The 19,241-nt window shown below is 40.6% G+C and overlaps 2 protein-coding genes across 5 annotated transcripts in view; one reads left to right on the forward strand and one right to left on the reverse strand.

The window, feature by feature from the left end:
- LOC133545389 (gastrula zinc finger protein XlCGF57.1-like) overlaps positions 1 to 19,241 on the forward strand; it is a 262,634-nt gene that overhangs the window by 159,548 nt on the left and 83,845 nt on the right. The gene's annotated exons all lie outside the window — the stretch shown is intronic.
- LOC133545400 (gastrula zinc finger protein XlCGF57.1-like) lies at positions 6,641 to 18,434 on the reverse strand. The gene is made up of 3 exons (XM_061890948.1): positions 17,788 to 18,434; positions 16,874 to 17,092; positions 6,641 to 8,488 (listed from the first exon to the last, which is right to left on the reverse strand). Exons 1-3 carry the CDS (start codon positions 17,909 to 17,911, stop codon positions 7,047 to 7,049), a joined length of 1,785 nt encoding a protein of 594 aa, XP_061746932.1. The 5' UTR covers positions 17,912 to 18,434; the 3' UTR covers positions 6,641 to 7,046.

The raw sequence follows: 19,241 nt of genomic DNA on the forward strand, positions 1-19,241 counted from the left end.
AATCAGTGTGTATATAATGAATGGTGTTTACGGCGGTCACTCATCCTGTCTGGTCAACACGTACATGCAGAGAACATGTGAACACATACAAAAGCAGTCCAAGAGAGGCAACAAATAATTTGAAATTATGTTATTGTTAAGATAGGATTTACATTTAATTTAACTATCCAAATCACTATTATTAGGTAACAACACCCAAAGCTAATGCATGTGTTACATACGTATGTAGTTACATCATTAAGTCCTAGAAGCCGAAAGAAGGAGGGATATGCTGTGGGAAATAAATTGGAAAGTTAGCTCCCTCTAAACATCTGTGTAAATGTTGCAAACAACCCTTTAAGGCCTTTGGAAATGTTCCAGTCTGAAGTGAGACGTTAACAAGATGAAGGAATTGTGGTGACAAACTGCTCAGCACAGACTTTACAAATCTAGTGGTGTGTATGTGAATGTTAGATATGGTGCCGTCTCCAAGCAGAAGACAATCTTTGACTTTGGCTCTTGGCACAGTTGTTGTGTCCATCTGACGCTTTGTGCTGACTTCACCGATTTTATAGTTTTATTTCTGTTTATGATAGTCATTAAAATTGGGCAGTTCTACCTTGCATGGGTTAGAGTCCAAGCCAGTGTTAAATTCCAAGCCAGGGTTGGATCAGGAAGTAAAAACTAAAGCTGAAACAATTCATGTGATTGACTCGCTGTGGCAAAAGTACTAAAAGTGAGAGGAGGGAAAAAGTGAGGCTGAATCTTCTGGAGGCAAAGCATCCAAGAAAAGGAAAGTGAAATGTGAAATTAGACACGGTAAAGCCAAACATTGACTGGACGCTTGATCCAAGCCGCTTAACCGCAGTGATTGATTGATTGATTGATTGATTGATTGATTGATTGATTGATTGATTAATTAAAACTTGTATTAGTTGATAGCACAGCACAGTACATATTCCGTACAATTAACCACTAAATGTTAAAGGGGAACATTATCACCAGACCTAGGTAAGCGTCAATGTATACCTTGGTGGTGCAGAAAAAAGACCATATATTTTTTTAACCGATTTCCGAACTCTAAATGGTTGAATTTTGGCAAATTAAATGCCTTTCTGTTTATCGCTCTTGGAGCGATGACGTCAGAACGTGACGTCACCTAGGTAATAAAGCCGCCATTTTCATATTTTCAAACACATTACAAACACCGGGTCTCAGCTCTGTTATTTTCCGTTTTTTCGACTATTTTTTGAAACCTTGGAGACATCATGCCTCGTCGGTATGTTGTCGGAGGGTGTAACAACACTAACAGGGAGGGATTCAAGTTGCACCACTGGCCCGAAGATGCGAAAGTGGCAAGAAATCTGCTCCCAGTCCGCCATTGAATGTGCTGTAGTGTCTGCACATTTTACCTGCGATGCTAAGGCAGACATGGCACAGAGATGTATGGATAACCTGCAGATGCATTTGCAACGATAAAGTCAACAAAATCACAAAGGTGAGTTTTGTTGATGTTGTTGACTTATGTGCTAATCAGACATATCTGGTCGCGGCGTGACTGCCAGCTAATCGATGCTAACATGCTATTTAGGCTAGCTATATGTACATTTGAAACTAGATGCCCACATTTAATGCGAAACAAACACCAATCGACGGATTTAAGTTGCTCCAGTGTCACAAGATGCGAAAGTCCTGATCGTTTGGTCCGCACATTTTACCGGCGATGCTAACGTCAATAGCTATTCGCTCAATAGCTTCAGTTTCTTCTTCAACTTCATTTTCGCTATCTGCCTCCACACTCCAACCATCTTTTTCAATACATGCGTAATCTGTTGAATCGCTTAAGCCGCTGAAAACCGAGTCTGAATCCGAGCTAATGTCGCTATATCTTGCTGTGCTATTCGCCATTGTTTGTTTACATTGGCAGCACTGTATGACGTCACAGGAAAATAGACAGTGGCTTCGCAAATAGCGAAAATCAAGCACTTTAAAGCTTTTTTTAAGGATATTCCGGGACAGGTAAAATTTTGAAAAAAACTTCAAAAAATAAATTTGAAGTTTGATTTTTATTGGTTTTAACCCTTTTGAAATTGTGATAACATTATCACAATTTCAATTATCGCAAGTTTTTCAACTTGTTTTAGTCGGGGTCCACGTTAATCAATTAATGGTAAGTGACCATCATGAAAGATAAAGATAGTACATTTCAACACGATAGGATCTGCTGCTATGAATGTTACTGAGTTACCTGTTACATCTCAGGACAACAGGTGTGTATTTGTGGTCATGGACTACTTTACAAGCTATGTCAACCTTTTCCAGCGTGCCTTTACAGTAGCAAAATGTATGTTTGAGGACTATATCAGACAAAATGGCTTGCCAGAGTGTAGTCACACAGACCAGGTAGGCAATTTGAGTCAGACCTTGTAAAACACTTTGTAAAACCTTGCTGGAATAGTTACCTCTACTGCCCCCCAGTGGCCGTTAGAAATGATGCATACATTTTGTGTTGAAGTCCTTAAAGCTGTCTTGTTGTCTTGTTTGTGTCCCAGATGAAGTCGTTAGTGGCTCGGAGGAAGATAGGCGGGGCATTAGCGCAGCAACATTCTTCGTTTCTTTTCTTTTTTACAAGAACTTTGCTGACAAAGTGCAAGTGTTTGTGGACGTTACTGTACATTTTGGTATTGATCACACCACCCAGTAAATACAGGGAACATTTGCAAGATCATTGCATGATTTTGACTTTCGTTTTGTGAACGATATAAACATATATTAATATAAACATATAGAGGAGCCGGATGAGGTGCTTCGGGCATCTGGTCAGGATGCCACCTGAACGCATAGGGAGGTGTTTAGGACACGTCCGACCCGTAGGCCACACGGAAGACCCAGGACACGTTGGGAAGACTATGACTGGCCTGGGAACGCCTCGGGATCCAGGAGCTGGACGTATTTGCTTGGGAGAGAAGGTGTGGGCTTCCCTGCTTAGGCTGCTGCCCCCGGATGGATGGATGAATAGACATATATGAATACAACAATGTAAGACATAGTAACAATGTTGTGTATTTACTGGCGTCGTCCTCTAGAGGTCACTGATGTGTGCTCCTTTCCAGAGTCGTGAAGAGAGAGAGTTTGGCCGGTCGGTGTCTAACAAGGCGCTCTGTAGTCACCTGTGGGAATTTGACCAATTAGAGAGAGTATGGCCAGACAGTCTCCCAAATGAATGGTTAAAAAACCCTTCATGTGACTACAGGGGGCCATGTTGGACACCATCTCCAAAACCCTGTTGGCTACACTCTCTCAATACTCTCTCTGCGCCTTTCTGGCCTCGGATGACACTCACTACGTCACAGAAGCCAGTGTGAAAGTGACAGATTCACAAAATGTGCACAATGGGCAATTAAGTCCCTCGTCTGGGTTGAAGTGAATTAATGAACTCATATTGTGTTTTGTATATGGTGAATGTTTATTGTGGGCATTTACGTCCCTCGATAAAACATTTCTGTTGACTTCTCATGGGCTGAAGGGGCCTCCCATGCTGCTGATCAGTGATGCCAGTAACACGCTACTGAGGAACTTACCTAACATTGGACATTTAACATTCAAGGCAAATTGTAATCTTTGCCAGGATCTCCCCCAACAATCTGACGCTGAACGTAAGGCGCAACAAGGTGTGCATATAATGATGCACACCTTTTGTAAGAGACATTTTTGTTTGTACTAGAAAATTGGAACCAGTGCTTTATCCTTTGCATGTGACCTTGTCGGATAAAATATTAGTTTTTTGCTTGCCCTTTCTTAGTGATCGTTGTTTTGCTTGTGCTTGTAATTGCAAGTTTTCTGTGCACTTCACAGCTGCACTATTTCAACCTTGTTTTTGAGTATTGACTATATTGACAAAGTAAAGTGAACCATAAGAATGTTCAGTATTTACCTTGGAGACTGGACTTCTACGGTATCTCCTTCCAGCTGCTTCTCTGTCAAACACACCACCAGCAGCTACTACATACTTTCATGGATACATGTTTGCCTTTTAGACGTCTGCTATGTCAGGACAAGAAAACTAAAAATGTTTTGTTCATAAGACTTGAGTAAAATGATGAAAGTGATATTTGACAATCATGTAATTAAGCTAATAGGCCATTTTATTCTTAAATGATCTATTAAATCAGTATCTTGGCACAACATGTTGCAAAGCTCCACACTGCAAATGCAGACTAGCATCTTGAGAAAGAAGCTGTGCAAAGTAGTGTTGTTGCAGGGTTAATAGATTAGTAGAAGTACATTAAAGTTAAATATGTGAGTTCACGTAGTTAAAATCTATATTACATTATTAATATATATTATGTTCTATTGTTTTTCTCCGGGTTAGGTTGATTGGCAACACTAAAGGGTCCAGAGTGTTTGAATGTTTATATATATATATATATATATATATGTATATATATATATATATATATATATATATGTGTATGTATGTATGTATGTATATATGTATATTTATATATATATATATATATATATATACCATATTTTTAGCAGTGTAAACATAATTTTATGTTATTTCATGCATACACTTCCTTTAAATGTCTAGTTTTATTTATGGTATTCTTTTATACTTGTATTAAATGTGTGAGTGATTGTGTGTATAAATACACACATATATGTAAACATTAAGTATAAATGTATAAATATGTATATATATATATAATTTTATTCGAATACAATATGTATTATTATATTCGTGTCAGGTTCAAACACTGATGACATCAATTAAACAGACAAGAAGCAAGGAATCATACAGAGACACAGTTCAACTTGTCTCAATGAGGAGAGACGTTTGGGCTGAACTCTAGTTACCGATCCAAACTATGCTCTAAAATCCTGCCCACGTGCTTCCTCTATTTATTTGGGAGGTCACTGGTTACATCACTGAGTCTGTCGCTGAAGGAAAGGGGTAATCTTAACAGCCCCAGTTAGACACAATATAAGATTATTAATAAAATGCAAATGTGCTGACACTCGTGATATCGCCCTGTCCTCTCCGTGATATCTGTGTCCTAGTACTCAATGTTTGCCCTTGGCAGTCAGCAGGCCAATTCTGGAAACAAACACTGATACGAGACAACTGGCTTTGCACAGATAGAAAAAGTACAACTTCAGCACAATTGATAACTATAGCAACAACCCTAAAGCATAAGAGTTGTGTGATAATATATACATAATTATTCTAACATTATTAAGATATTTTGGTGTTAAATATATTTGTTATTATTATATATCAGTCTGTCTTGATATGCAAACAAACTACAACGCTCCTTTGACTTTCCTGCGCATGACACATCTCACGAGAGCAGAGTGGTACCATCTTGTAACGTCAAGTGTACGAACTGTCGTGAAAAAACATCGACGCAGAAAAAAAAAGGAAGTGTTATTATTTTTCCTCCAGTTTGTAAATATTAATGTCAGATAAAATACATATTTCATTATTTATTCAAGGATAAAATCGTCTCATTTGTTTGTTAGCTTAGCTCTGTAGTTAGCTTAGCTTGTTAGTGACTTGTTTAAAGTCTGTAAAAAAATCAGATAATGTTAAAACAATGTTTAAAAGGCAAACATTTATCCATGAAAGCAGAATCCATCCGTCCATCTTCTTCCGCTTATCCAAAGTTGGGTCGCGGGGGCAGCAGCCCTGGCAGGGAAGCCCAGACTTCCCTCTCCCCAGCCACTTTGTCCAGCTCTTCCCGGGGGATCTTGAGGCGTTCCCAGGCCAGCCGGGAGAGATAGTCTTCCCAACGTGTCCTGGGTCTTCCCCTTGGCCACCTACCGGGTGGATGTGCCTGAAACACCTCCCTAGAGAGGCGTTTGGGTTGCATCCTGACCAGATGCCCGAACCACCACGTCTGGCTCCTCTCCATGTGGAGGAGCAGCAGCTTTACTTTGAGCTCCTCCCGGATGACAGAGCTTCTCACCCTATCTCTAAGGGAGAGACCCGCCACCCGGCGGAGGAAACTCATTTGGGCCGCTTGTACCCGTGATCTTATCCTTTCGGTTATAACCCAAAGCTCATGACCGTAGGTGTGTGTGTGTGTGTGTGTGTGTGTATATATATATATATATATATATATATATATATATATATATATATATATATATATATATATATATATATATAGGCAGCCATAGTAATTAATCTAATCAGCAGAGCAATAAAACTTGGATCTGACAAAAAATTAAACATAAATACTGATAAAACATGATAGCAACATGCATCTGCTAGCTAATGATCGCCCCCACTTCTCAGGGTGGCGAGTTATACTATTACAAGAGGCACTCTAATACAGTGCTTAAATCTGTATTTTTGGTCTTATTATCAAGAAATAATGAAGTCACACTTATATTAAAACATTAATGCTAAGGTTTCGTCCAGTAGTGGACCGGTTACGTCTGATGATGATGATGAAGATGATGATGATGAAGATGTATCTGTGCAAGTGAACAAATGGATCCACAAGGGACAACAACCCTTTCCACAGACTACATACATCATAAACATGAATCGTATGAGCCTACAACAATATTGAATTTGAAGAAGACTTTAGGATTAAAAGTGAAGCTGTGAGGTAAAATAAGTACAAATGCAGCAATAAAAACAACCAACTCCAGTCACGATGGCTCTAAAGATCAGTGATGTGTTGCTAACTTCAGCCTTTTTATTCTTTGTTGACGTTTTGCAGTAGTTAACATCCATGATGTAACAATGCTGCTAATCTACCAGAGTCCACATTTTGTTATTGTATTCATTCATACTTAATAACATCAATAAAAATGCAATGGATAAAAACCCAAGGGAATAATAAGAAGTCCTCACATTAACAATGAGAAAATATAAATAAATAGTAACTACATATATTATATTCAATAAATACACATACATTAAAAAGTCATTCCAGGACAAAATATAACACTAATAGATGAGAAGCACTACATACAACATCAAATATACATTCATATTACACATGCTGTTTTTTTAAAGTACATTTGGCACAATCACGGTTTAAGTGTTTTTAAATCCCTACAGCTTCCATGTCTGTTACACACTTGTGTTTACTGACCTGATTTTTAAACCTGAACCTTTTAACACACACAGTGCAACTAAACGGTTTCTCTCCAGTGTGTGTTCTCATGTGTGATATAATTTCATATTTAGTGTTGAATCGTTTAGCACAAGCTGAGCAAGCAAAAGGTTTCTCTCCGGTATGTCTTCTCATGTGTCTGGTAATGTCAAGCTTTCTGGAGAATGTCTTCTTACATACTGAACAGGTAAAAGGTTTCTCTCCAGTATGTATTCTCATGTGAGTGGTCATGTTACGCTTTCTGGAGAAACTCTTCTTACAAACAGAGCAACGAAAAGGTTTCTCTCCAGAATGTGTTCGCATGTGCGTAGTCATGTCAAGCTTTCTGGAGAAACTGTTCTTACAAACAGAGCAAGTAAAAGGTTTCTCTCCAGTATGTATTCTCATGTGTGTAGTCATGTCTGGCTTTCTGGAAAAACTCTTCCCACAAAAAGAGCAAGTAAAAGGTTTCTCTCCAGTATGTGTTCTCATGTGTGTGGTCATGGCAAGCTTTATGGAGAAACTCTTCTTACAAACAGAGCAAGTAAAAGGTTTCTCTCTAGTGTGTATTCTCATGTGTTTGGTCATGTCAAGCTTTCTGGAGAAAGATTTCTTACAAACAGAACAAGTAAAAGGTCTCTCTCCAGTATGTGTTCTCATGTGTGTGGCCATTGCAAGCTTTATGGAGAAACTCTTCTTACAAACAGAGCAAGTAAAAGGTTTCTCTCCAGTATGTGTTCTCACGTGTGTGGTCATGTTACGCTTTCTGGAGAAACTCTTCTGACAAACAGAGCAAGCAAAAGGTTTCTCTCCAGTATGTATTCTCATGTGCCTGGTCATGTGTTGCTTTGTGGAGAAACTCTTCTTACAAACAGAGCAAGTAAAAGGTTTCTCTCCAGTATGTATTCTCATGTGTACTGTAAAATTACTCTTGCGTCTAAATGATTTCCCACATTCAGAGCAGTCAAAGTGTGTGTTGTTAGTGTGATGTCTCGTATCACCTTTAGAGTCATTTTTACTCTCCAAAGGTTTTTGGATGTGGTCACTGTGATCAGAAGAGTCTGACATCATGTGGTCCATGTCTGACAGTGGAGCAAAGATGCTGTCTGGTTCTGACTTTATATCTTCACAATGCTCTCCATCAGCTTCTGTGATGTGTTGACTTACAAGCTCGGCCCCTCTGTTCTCCTCACTTTGACTGTGATGAAGCTGTAAGGATTGAGCTTCATCTTCATCATTAACCTCCTCCAACCTTTGAAGCTGCTCCCACAGTTCCTCCTCTTCCTCTTTAATGTGGGATGAGGCCTGTAACTCCTTCTGTCCCACACTGGAGCTCCACTCCTGCTGCTTGGAGGGAATCTTTTCATGACTCTCTGCTGACACCTGCTGGACGTCTGCAGAACATAAAAAACAAATGAGGTGTCACTGTATTGAAGTTCGCAGTATTCAAACTATTCACATGTGAGCTAGGCCAAATAAACATTGATGGGTAAGCGACCTGGAACATGTAGTAAGCTAAGCTACAAGTTACTCTCAATTAAATGTAGCTAAGCTATCCTCAGAGAATTGTAGCAAACTACACTACACGCTACACTGCAAAAGTAGTTTGCCACATCAAAGCTACATTTAACAGCACTTCTATCTATTGGCCCACATGTATAATATCAATGTCAATGTAACTGAGAGTGTAGAAATGGACCCAGTGAGGGTTCATTGCTGTTAACTATCTGTCATTTAGCTAAGGACACCTTACAACTACCTCGAGGGGTCCCCGCACTCCACTGTATGCATTCATTTATTTGTTCTTGTATTTCTACCCTTCTTGAGACACCAACAAGGAAAAGTAGCTTCCATATGAGGAGGTGTGAACAAGTTGGGACAAAAATCATGGTCCCAATGTCTCATTTGCACCCCTGGTAGTGAAATCTATCAAAATTAGGGTGGTCCCAAAAAGGAAGAATTTTTCAAATTGACTGTGTGTCGGTTTTAAAAGTGCTCCCCTTCTGGTCAACATATGTAATAAAAAGTGGATGTAAGAAATCGAAATGTGCCCCCTTTGGCCAAAATGAATTTTAAAAAAGTATGTGTGTATATATTTACCGTTATTTCCTTGAATCGCCACCCGGGCGCTAATTAATTTAAAACCTCTTCCCACACCGGCGCTTACCAAAGGCATGTGGTAAAGCTAAGCATGCGCTAATTATTTTAAAACCTCTTCTCACTCCGGCACTTACCAAAGGCATGCAGTAAAAATTTGAGTGTGATGTAAGGATACATCATGAAAAGCACATTTAATAAAAAAAACTTTATTATGGTCTTACCTTTACTTTTAAATTAAGTCCATGCCAGCTCCTTCTGATCAAAAGCATCGATAACTCATTTATAGAAGTCTTCCTTATCTTTCTTGAGTTTTAAAAGTCTCTCTATCTCAATGGAGATCTTCCTTTTATTACTTCCTGCTTCGACTGAAAGTCCAGTTTAGAAAACTGCTATCAGACCGCTGCTATCAGTTAGCTCGGCTCCTCACGTGCGGGCGACGACAGAATTCGGGAACCTCCCCCTCCCGTTCTGCTCCATGGGTGATCTCTTTATCCCACCGCTGCCACCAGGAAGTGTTATTGTATAAATAATACACTGTGTATTTACAACTGGAACATGCTTTATTTCAGCCCGGTTGTTTACATAGCTAGCATAAAAGTTGTGGTGTTACATCCTAAAAGGTCCGTCGTGCACCACTCGCGTCATATCCGTTCCCAGCACATATCACGTCACTCGTTGTCGCTTCTTCTGCAGCCGAGTAGTCGCAAGAAGGATCACTAGCGCCCTCTACCACCAGGAGGTGGGAGTCATTTAATGACTCATATTTGACCCATGCAGCTACGGTATATTAATAAAACATAACTTCTTACTGTTCCTTTTAGCATACCGGTATTCAATAGCTTGGACCTTAAATCCTACTGAATAGTTCGTAATCTTCTTCCCTTTATGCAATTTCAAATTACCGGTATTGAAATCAGCCTCCTCCATTTTGAAAATGTAATTCAAAGCAGGCGCATACTATATACCCGGCGGCAATTCAAGGAAATACGGTGTGTATATATACATATATATAAACACATGGGTTTTTTTTTTTTTTTTTTTTTACAGTGAGGTCCACAGGTATTTGCACACTCTGCAATTTTGCAAGTTCTCCCACTTTGAAATTAGAGAGATATGTGAAATGTTCATCATAGATGTATTTCCACTGTTAGAGACATAATCAAAAATGAAAAATCCGGAAATCACATTGTATGATTTTTTTAATGATTTATGTGCATGTTACTGGGGTTCATACATATTTGCACACATGAGAATATTAGTTTTAATATTTAGTGTACAATGCAATTACAGAGGTCAAACGTTTCCTATTGTTCTTCAGCAGGTTTGCACACCCGGCAACAGGGATGTTGGCCCACTCCTCCACACAAATCTTCTCTAGATCTGTCAGGTTTCGGGGCTGTCACCGACCAACACAATGTGGAGACTGGCTAGGCCACTCCAAAACCTTGATATGCTCGGTATGGAGCCAGTCCTTGGTTATCCTGGCTGTGTGCTTCGTGTTGGAAGACCCAGCCACGATCCATCTTCAATGCTCTAAATGAAGGAAAGAGGTTTTTGGCCAAAATCTCTCAATACATGGCCCCGTTCACCCTCTCCTTAATCGGGTGCAGTCGTCCTGTCCCCTTTGCTGAAAAGCCCCCCCAAAGCATGATGTTTCCACACCCATGCTTCACTGGTGGTGTTCTTGGGATGATACTCATCCTTCTTTTTCTTCCAAACCCGACGAGTGGAGTTTATACCAAAAAGTTCCATTTTGACTCCTCTGGATCATACAGATGGCCATTGCCAAATTTCAGATGGGCCTGGACATGGGCTGGCTTAAGCTGGGGAACCTTCCGTGCGATGCATGATTTTAAACCACTAGGCCGTAGTGTTCTACTGATAGTAGCCTTGGAAATAGTGGTCCCAGCTGTCTTCCGGTCATTCACCAGCTCCTGCCGTGTAGTTCTGGGCTAAATCCTCACTTTTCTTATCATGAGTGATGCCCCACGAGGAGAGATCTTACATGGAGCCCCAGTCCGAGGTAGATTAGCAGTCATGTGTAGCCTCTTCCATGTTCTAACAATTGCTGCAACAGTTGATCTATTCTCACCAAGCTGTTTCCCAATTGTCCCATAGCCTTTTCCAGCTTTGCAGAGCCCTACAATTTTGTCTCTGGCTTCTTTTGACAGCTCTTTGGTCTTGCCCATGGTAGAAGGAGGACCTTGACTGACTGTGGGCTGCACACGTGACTTTAATGAGCTCAAAAGGCTGGTGGGTGGGTGATTAGTTGTGGGTTGAAGGTGGACTTTTTAAGGTAGAATGACATCTCTTTGAGAGTCATAATTATTGCTGATTCTCACATGTGCAAATACTTATGAACCCCAGTAACATACTAATATATCATTAAAAAATCATACAATGTGATTTCCAGATTTTTCTTTTTCAATTATGTTTCTAACAGTGGAAATACATCCATGATGAACATTTCAGACCTCTCACTAATTTCTAAGTGGTAGAACTTGCAAAATTGCAGGGTGTGCAAATACTTGTGGACCTCACTGTACTGTATATAGAATAGAATAGAATAGACTAGAATGGAAAGTACTTTATTGATCCCTGGGGGAAATTCAGCACCCCAGTTTGCTCACCCATCCTCATCCATTATCTACCGCTTATTCCCTTTTGGGGTCTCGGGGGGCGCTGGCGCCTATCTAAGCTACAATCGGGCGGAAGGCGGTTTACACCCTGGACAAGTTGCCACCTCATCACAGGGCCAACACAGATAGACGGACAACATTCACACTCACATTCACATACCAGGGACAATTTAGTGTTGCCAATCAATCTATCCCCAGGTGCATGTCTTTGGAAGTGGGAGGAAGCCGGAGCACCCGGAGGGAACCCACGTATTCACGGGGAGAACATGCAAACTCCACACAGAAAGATCCCGAGCCTGGGATTGAACCCAGGACTGCAGGACCTTCGTATTGTGAGGCAGACGCACTAACCCCTCTTCCACCGTGAAGCCCAGTTTGCTCACAATAAACAATAATAATAATAAATAATACATTACTTATATTATATATAATATATGAATAATTTAAATATATTCTACATATATTCTACATTTAAGTGCAGTCAAGGAACATATGTTTTATACAGTCTGATGGCTGTCGGTATGAAGGACCTCCTGTGTCGTTCCGTGTTACATTTTGGTAGTCTGAGCCTTCCACTGAACGTGCTCATTCTCTCCGCAAGGTCTACGTGTAGTGGGTGGGAGGTGTTGTCCATAATGGCTAGGAGTTTTGCTAGACTTCTCCTCTCTGACACCACCGCCAGAGTCCAGCTCCACTCCCACCACATTACTGGCCTTCTCTACCAACTTGTCCAGTCTGTTTGCGTCCTTCACTCTCAGCCCGCTGCCCCAGCAAACCACGGCGTACAAGAAGGCGCTCGCCACCACCGACTCATAGAACATCTTCAACATATTTGTACGGACGTTTAAAGATCATAGCCTCCCGAGGAAGTAGAGGCGGCGCTGTCCCTTCCTGTAGAGCAGTGGTCCCCAACCACCGGACCGCGGAAGAATTTTTTATAAAAAAATTAATTAATAAATAAATAAATAAAAATATATATATATATTTGTCCCGGGCTGCGGGACAAATTATTAAGCGTTGACCGGTCCGCGGATACAAAAAGGTTGGGGACCACTGTTGTAGAGGACCTCAGCATGTTTTGACCCATTCAGCTTGTTGTCGATGTGTACTCCGAGGTATTTATAATCCTCTACCATGTCCACATCGACCCCCCTGATGTGTATATATATATATATATATATATATATATATATATATATATATATATATATATATATGTATACTGCATATATATATATGCACAGTATATGTATATATATATATATATATATATATATATTTGAGATGCGCGGATAGGCAATTATATCATCCGCAACCGCATCACCAAAGTCGTCATCCACCCGCCGTACACCCGAACCAACATTTTATCAGAACCGCAACCGCCCGCCACCCGCCCGTTGAAATACATCAGAGGTCGGCAACCTTTACCACTCAAAGAGCTATTTAAACCCGTTTCACGGAGTAAAGAAGACAATGGGTGCCGCTAACGTTCTCGCGAATATACAATGGCGTTCATCCTGATGACAAGAATAAGGGCGTGCTGTGAAGCCAGTGCCTTTGACACCGTCAACAACATGTACAAACTGATTGTTAGTCCAACAACATGTTGTATGCAGCTTCCGCAATCACAAGTACAAGATTGAAAGGCATACTGGGTGATACAGAGTACACTGATGGTTGTGATATAAACAATTTTAGCACTCTTACTAATATGCGCCACGCTGTGAAGCCACACCAAACAAGAATGACAAACACATTTCGGGAGAACATCCTCATAGTAACACAACAATTACCAGAATCATTTGCATCCGTGATACTTCCTGAATATATTTTACACCCCCGCGCCCCCAACCCCGCCCACCTGACCGACGCACGGGGGTGGCGGGGTTTGCTGCTAGCGGGGTGTATAAAATAGTCAGGAATTGTCATGGATGCAAAGGATTCTGGGTATTTGTTGTGTTGCGTTTATGTTGTGTTACTGTGAGGATGTTCTCCTGAAGTGTGTTTGTCATTCTTGTTTGGTGTGGCTTCACAGCGTGGCGCATATTAGTAAGAGTGCTAAAATTGTTTATATCACAACCATCAGTGTACTCTGTGTCACCCAGTGATGATGCGTGTGTCTGCGGAAGCCACATACATCAAGTTGCTGGACTGACAAGCAGCTCGTACATGCTGTAGAAGGCGACAAAGTCAATGGCTTCATGGCACGCCCTAATACTTATTAACTGGAAGACTGCCAGCAGTCATTCTAGAGAATGTTGGCGTCTGCTATTGTCTTCTTCGCTTTGTGACACTGGTCCTAAATGGCTCTTTGAATGGTAAAGGATACCGATCCCTGAACCATGTATATCAAATATCTCCGAATGATTCAACCGCCACCTGCCCGAATCTAATTAAAATCTTTTTTTTCGTCATGTCACCCGCCCGACTCCTTGGATGAGACCGCAAACCGCGCATCTCTAATAAGTATATATATATATATATATATATATATATATATATATAAATATATATATATATATATATATATATACTCCTCCCTGAGCTGCCACCTCATCATGGTAGAGGAGTGTGCATGTCCCAATGATCCTAAGAGCTATGTTATCTGGGGGCTTTATGCCCCCTTGGTAGGGTCTCCCAAGACAAACTGGTCCTAGGTGAGGGATCAGACAAAGAGCAGCTCGAAGACCTTCATGAAAAATACACACGAAGGACCCAGATTTCCCTCGCCCGGACGCGGGTCACCGGGGCCCCCCTTTGGAGCCAGGTCCGGGGGTGGGACACGATGGTGGCAAGCGCCTGGTGGCCGGGGTTTTTCCCCATAGGGCCCGGCCGGGCACAGCCCAAAGAAGCTACATGGGTCCCCCCTCCAATGGGATCACCACACATAGCAGGGGCCATAGAGATCGAGTGCAATGCGAGCTGGGTGGCAGTCGAAGGCAGGGCACTTGGCGGTCTGATCCTCGGCTTCATAAGCTAGCTCATGGGACGAGGAACATCACCTCGTGGGTGGGAAGGAGCCTGAGCTAGTGCGCAAGGTGGAGAAGTTCTGGCTAGATATAGTCGGACTCACTTCGACGCACAGCAAGAGCTCTGGAACCAATTCTCTCGAGAGGGGCTGGACTCTCTTCCACTCTGGCGTTGCCAGTAGTGAGAGGCTGGGGTTTGCAATTCTTGTTGCCCCCCGGCTCAAAGCCTGCAAGTTGAAGTTCAACCTGGCTGGGGGACGAGAGGGTAGCTTCCCTCCGCCTTCGGGTGGGGGGACGGGTCCTGACTGAGTGGTGTTTTATTATTGGACTTTGGTGCTCGTCACAGATTGTCCATAACAAACAGCATGTTCAAACATAAGGGTGTCCATATGTGCACTTGGCACCAGGACACCCTAGGCCGCAGTTCCATGTTCGACTTTGTAGTTGTGTCATCGGAATTGCGGTCTCATGTTTTGGACACTCGGGTGAAGAGAGGGGCGGAGCTTTCTACCGATCACCACTTGGTGGTGAGTTGGCTGCGATGGTGGGGGAGGATGCCGGACAGACCTGGCAGGCCCAAACGCATTGTGAGGGTTTGCTGGGAACGTCTGGCAGAGTCTCCTGTCAGAGAAATTTTCAATTCCCACCTCTGGAAGAACTTTGAACATGTCACGAGGGAGGCACTGGTAGTGGCGTTCTGTACAAAAAGTGAACTTTAATTTAGTGTTGTTTTGATATGTCAACTTAGTGACATCATGCACAAAAGTGCACTAAGAGATTGTTTTAAAATGTCTCTGACAATCTTGCACTTTCTGTTTGGAAATTACATGAATATTTGTGCTACTGCTTATTAACTTTAGTAAATACAGTTTTGCTAATTTGACTTAGTTGTGGTTTCCCTCTCTGCATGAAAGTTTAAAAGTAGCATATATGAATGCAGTATGAAGAGGAATATTTTAATGTAGACACATAGAATCATCATACTGCTGTGATTATATGCATCAAGTGTTCATTCAAGGCTAAGGCTGAATATTGCGATACATATCGTGTATTGTGACATGGCCTAAAAATATTGAGATATTAAAAAAAGGCCATATCGCCCAGCCCTTGTTAGAATGTGATTTTTTTTATATATATTTTTTTATATCCACTATCATGTAATTTATAATGATTGTGAATGATAGAAAAATTCCCCAAAAAAGTACAGTTCCCCTCCAAATTCTAATGATTAGATTTAAGACTTTAAGTCTATGAGCATGAACTGATGAAGCCTACTTGGATGAGAGGACAAACGTCTTCTAAGACAAAGTGAAGAGTCCAGTTCTCCCGTCCAAAGGCAAAACCCAGTAACTCAATTTTGGTCAAAACTGAGCTGATAATAATTTTGGAGTTCCTAGGTGATATGTTTTACATTAGAGTATGCGATATTGTAATTTGTTCCGTAAGTAAGCTGTTACGCGCATGGCAGGACCTAGCAACTACCACATAACCGCGTAGATACAACAGAAAAACCTAGTATCTCAAGGGACCAATCGGAGCTTCTTTGTCAGTCGCCTTATCGTCTTTAATGAGACATTTGCACGAATGAGGGCCGACGGTCAACCTGATTTTGTGATATTATGGCACGAGGGGATATTTGGAAGATTGGCCAGGACGTTGCAAGCTCCTTCATTGAATGTATTGTTCTTGATTCTTCCCCTTGCATACTCTTTTGGGCAGATAACTGTGGAGGTCAAAATAAAAACTGGACGCTGTACACGGCTCTTGCCCAATGTGCAAACGCAGAATGGGGCCCACCGGAGATTGTGATAAAATATCTGGAGAAAGGGCACACGTTCATGAGAGCAGATTCAATCCATGGCTCAATCGGCAAGAAAATGAAAGCTCAAGAAAACATCTATACGTTTGATGACTTTGTAGATCTTTGTAAGACAGCACCAAGATAGATTGGTTTAAAATTTGTTTTCTCAAAATCAGCTAGAAGTGAGTTACTAGGTTTTGCCTTTGGACGGGAGAGTTGTGATGGATTGAATGACCTGAGAATAAAATGATATGTGGATGTTGTGCTTACTTGGACTGTGATGAAGCTGTGAGGACTCAGGTGGTTTGTCTTCATGCTCTTCAGTCTTCACAGAGACAACAGTCAGTGGAAACTTGCTGAGATCAGCCTCCTCCTGCCCTAGAAGACACTCTTCCTCCTGAGTGATCCACACTTCCTCATCTTCCTCTTTAATGTGGGGGGGCTGTGGAGCCTCCTCTTCCTCTTTAATGTGAGGGGGCTGCTGGACATCTGTTGGGTAAATAATTAAATAAAATGAATAGAGAATATAAATGGTTTTGGACTGACACTGTTAACACACTGACATTACATGTGTTGTTTTGTGTGTTGTGTTAAAAGTGTGAATAGTAAAACAACCAAATATTTCAAAAATGTAAAATATATTCACCATTACAACATCAAAGGTAGTTGTACAAATCACGTTAAACTCAGAGCTCACTCCAAAAAAGGTTCTAATTTGTGTGTCTTCTATACAACCAAAATGTGGAACTCCTTATCAAAAAGGAAAGACATTACACATTGTGGCTACTCGTAACTGGGAATATACAAAGCCTTTTAACTATTTGAACTATATTTTCTTGCAGTATATTTGCATCGAAATGCTACTTTCTACATAGCAATGTGTGAATTAAAATATATTTCAACTGAATCCATCTCAGGCTTTCTTGCAGCATTGAATGTGTACCGTGATGAAAGTGTACCCTTTCCTATGCAAACTTCTCATAAGTCCTTCAATCAATCAATCAATCAATCACACATTGTTACAAACTGAGAGGAACATCAACCTCAAACGGTTTCGTTTTCATGAACAATCTAAATCAAAGCATTGCATCATTCCCACAGTATAAATCATCTTCTTATTGAATAAAAGTGTTAATAATGAAATATAAAGTTAGTAAAGATGTGAGAGTAAGAACTAAACAAACCTGTTCTGTGTAACACAATTTGATGTTTCTTGAAAACAGCGTCCAGTAGTTGATGTTGTTGCTCCTTCTCCTCTTTTGTTGAATAAAGTTCCTCCTCATACTTTGCTATCGTTCTTTCGCACATTTTCACACAATCACAACACTTTACACTCACATTTGATCTCTACTTAGCGATGTGTTGAAAACGTCCGCGTCTCTTTGTTAGCAGCTAACAAGCTAAGCTAACTAGCACAAGAGGCGATAAAGTGGGCTCAGACTAATGTATCCGGATACAAACAATGACTAGCAATGTTTCATCTACTACACGACATATATGCGTACATGTATGCACTAAATACAAATAGAGAAACAATAATGGCCAGTGGCCACGTTTAGGCCTTCTCTATCAAACGCCATTTTGCTTTTTACTCCTTCGTCTTCTTTGGATTTCCAGCAGACTAGTAGAGCATCTTAGGCCTCCACAGCTTCTTAACGGGACTTCTTCGTCCTGTCCTATGGTCCATACTACATTCTACAGTACAGGAGGTCGCAATATCAACCTTTCCATGGACCACTTCCAAGGTGGCTTCGTCGTTCGTATTTTTTTTTGTTTTGTTTGTTCAATGGCGGTTAGGATACATGGAGGGCACTAGGACCGCTCTTTGTGGCCGCAGGAAGAGCAGCAGAAAGTTTCCCTGGAGAAAGAAATTGGTGAGTGCCTAAAGTTTGTATTGTATTTGTATTTATATATATATATATATATATATATATATATATATATATATATATATATATATATATATATATATATATATATATATATATATATATATATATATATTATTATTATTATTATTATTATTTAATTTTTTTTTCACCACAGGCTGTGCTTTTAACATACTCCTAATACGTGTTTCCTATTGTTCTTCTTTTCTTTATTATCAATCAGAAGTGTCACCAGGACGTCCCCTGGCCCTAACACTCCATGAAGAACATTTACAGGCATTGACTTCCGTCTTATATGGACATTCACATGGATATTGTTAACATCCAAATTACCAAACTTTCTGTTTGGTCCTTGTGTGCCAGCTGTTTAATAGCAAATGTTTTTGAAGAAACGGCAAATGTTCTGTTTTGTACATTTTACATTGATCAGGATAAATTTTATTTAAGTATGACGTTTCGAGCAAGCACTCTTTTACACACTGCTGTGGCGGTGTGTGCGGACCTTTCTTCCTTTTTTGATCCAGCACCCATCCCAATTGTTTTCTATAATAATGTTTTTGCAAATTTTGAAATTTTCTTGTGATTATGGTATGAATAGGACTTACAGTAAGTGCAACAGTGGTTTAGTGGAGGTGTAAAGTTCATTTTTTTAAGCACTGTGGAATTTTTAAAGCATTTTCTAAGCATTTTTTCAGGCCCGGACTGAAATAGGGGAAACACAAATTTTATAATGGACACAAAAATGTTCC

This window comes from Nerophis ophidion, linkage group LG28, assembly GCF_033978795.1.
Source record: "Nerophis ophidion isolate RoL-2023_Sa linkage group LG28, RoL_Noph_v1.0, whole genome shotgun sequence".
NCBI classification, from domain to species: domain Eukaryota; kingdom Metazoa; phylum Chordata; class Actinopteri; order Syngnathiformes; family Syngnathidae; genus Nerophis; species Nerophis ophidion.

What these genes read in the sequence shown, in the direction of transcription:
- LOC133545400 (XM_061890948.1), bottom strand. Translation starts at nt 17,911, where the DNA reads ATGTGCGAAAGAACGATAGCAAAGTATGAGGAGGAACTTTATTCAACA. An exon ending in AATTGTGTTACACAGAACAG is followed by an intron (nt 17,093 to 17,787) that starts GTTTGTTTAGTT and finishes TTTACCCAACAG; the next exon opens with ATGTCCAGCAGCCCCCTCAC. An exon ending in ACAGCTTCATCACAGTCCAA is followed by an intron (nt 8,489 to 16,873) that starts GTAAGCACAACA and finishes TATGTTCTGCAG; the next exon opens with ACGTCCAGCAGGTGTCAGCA.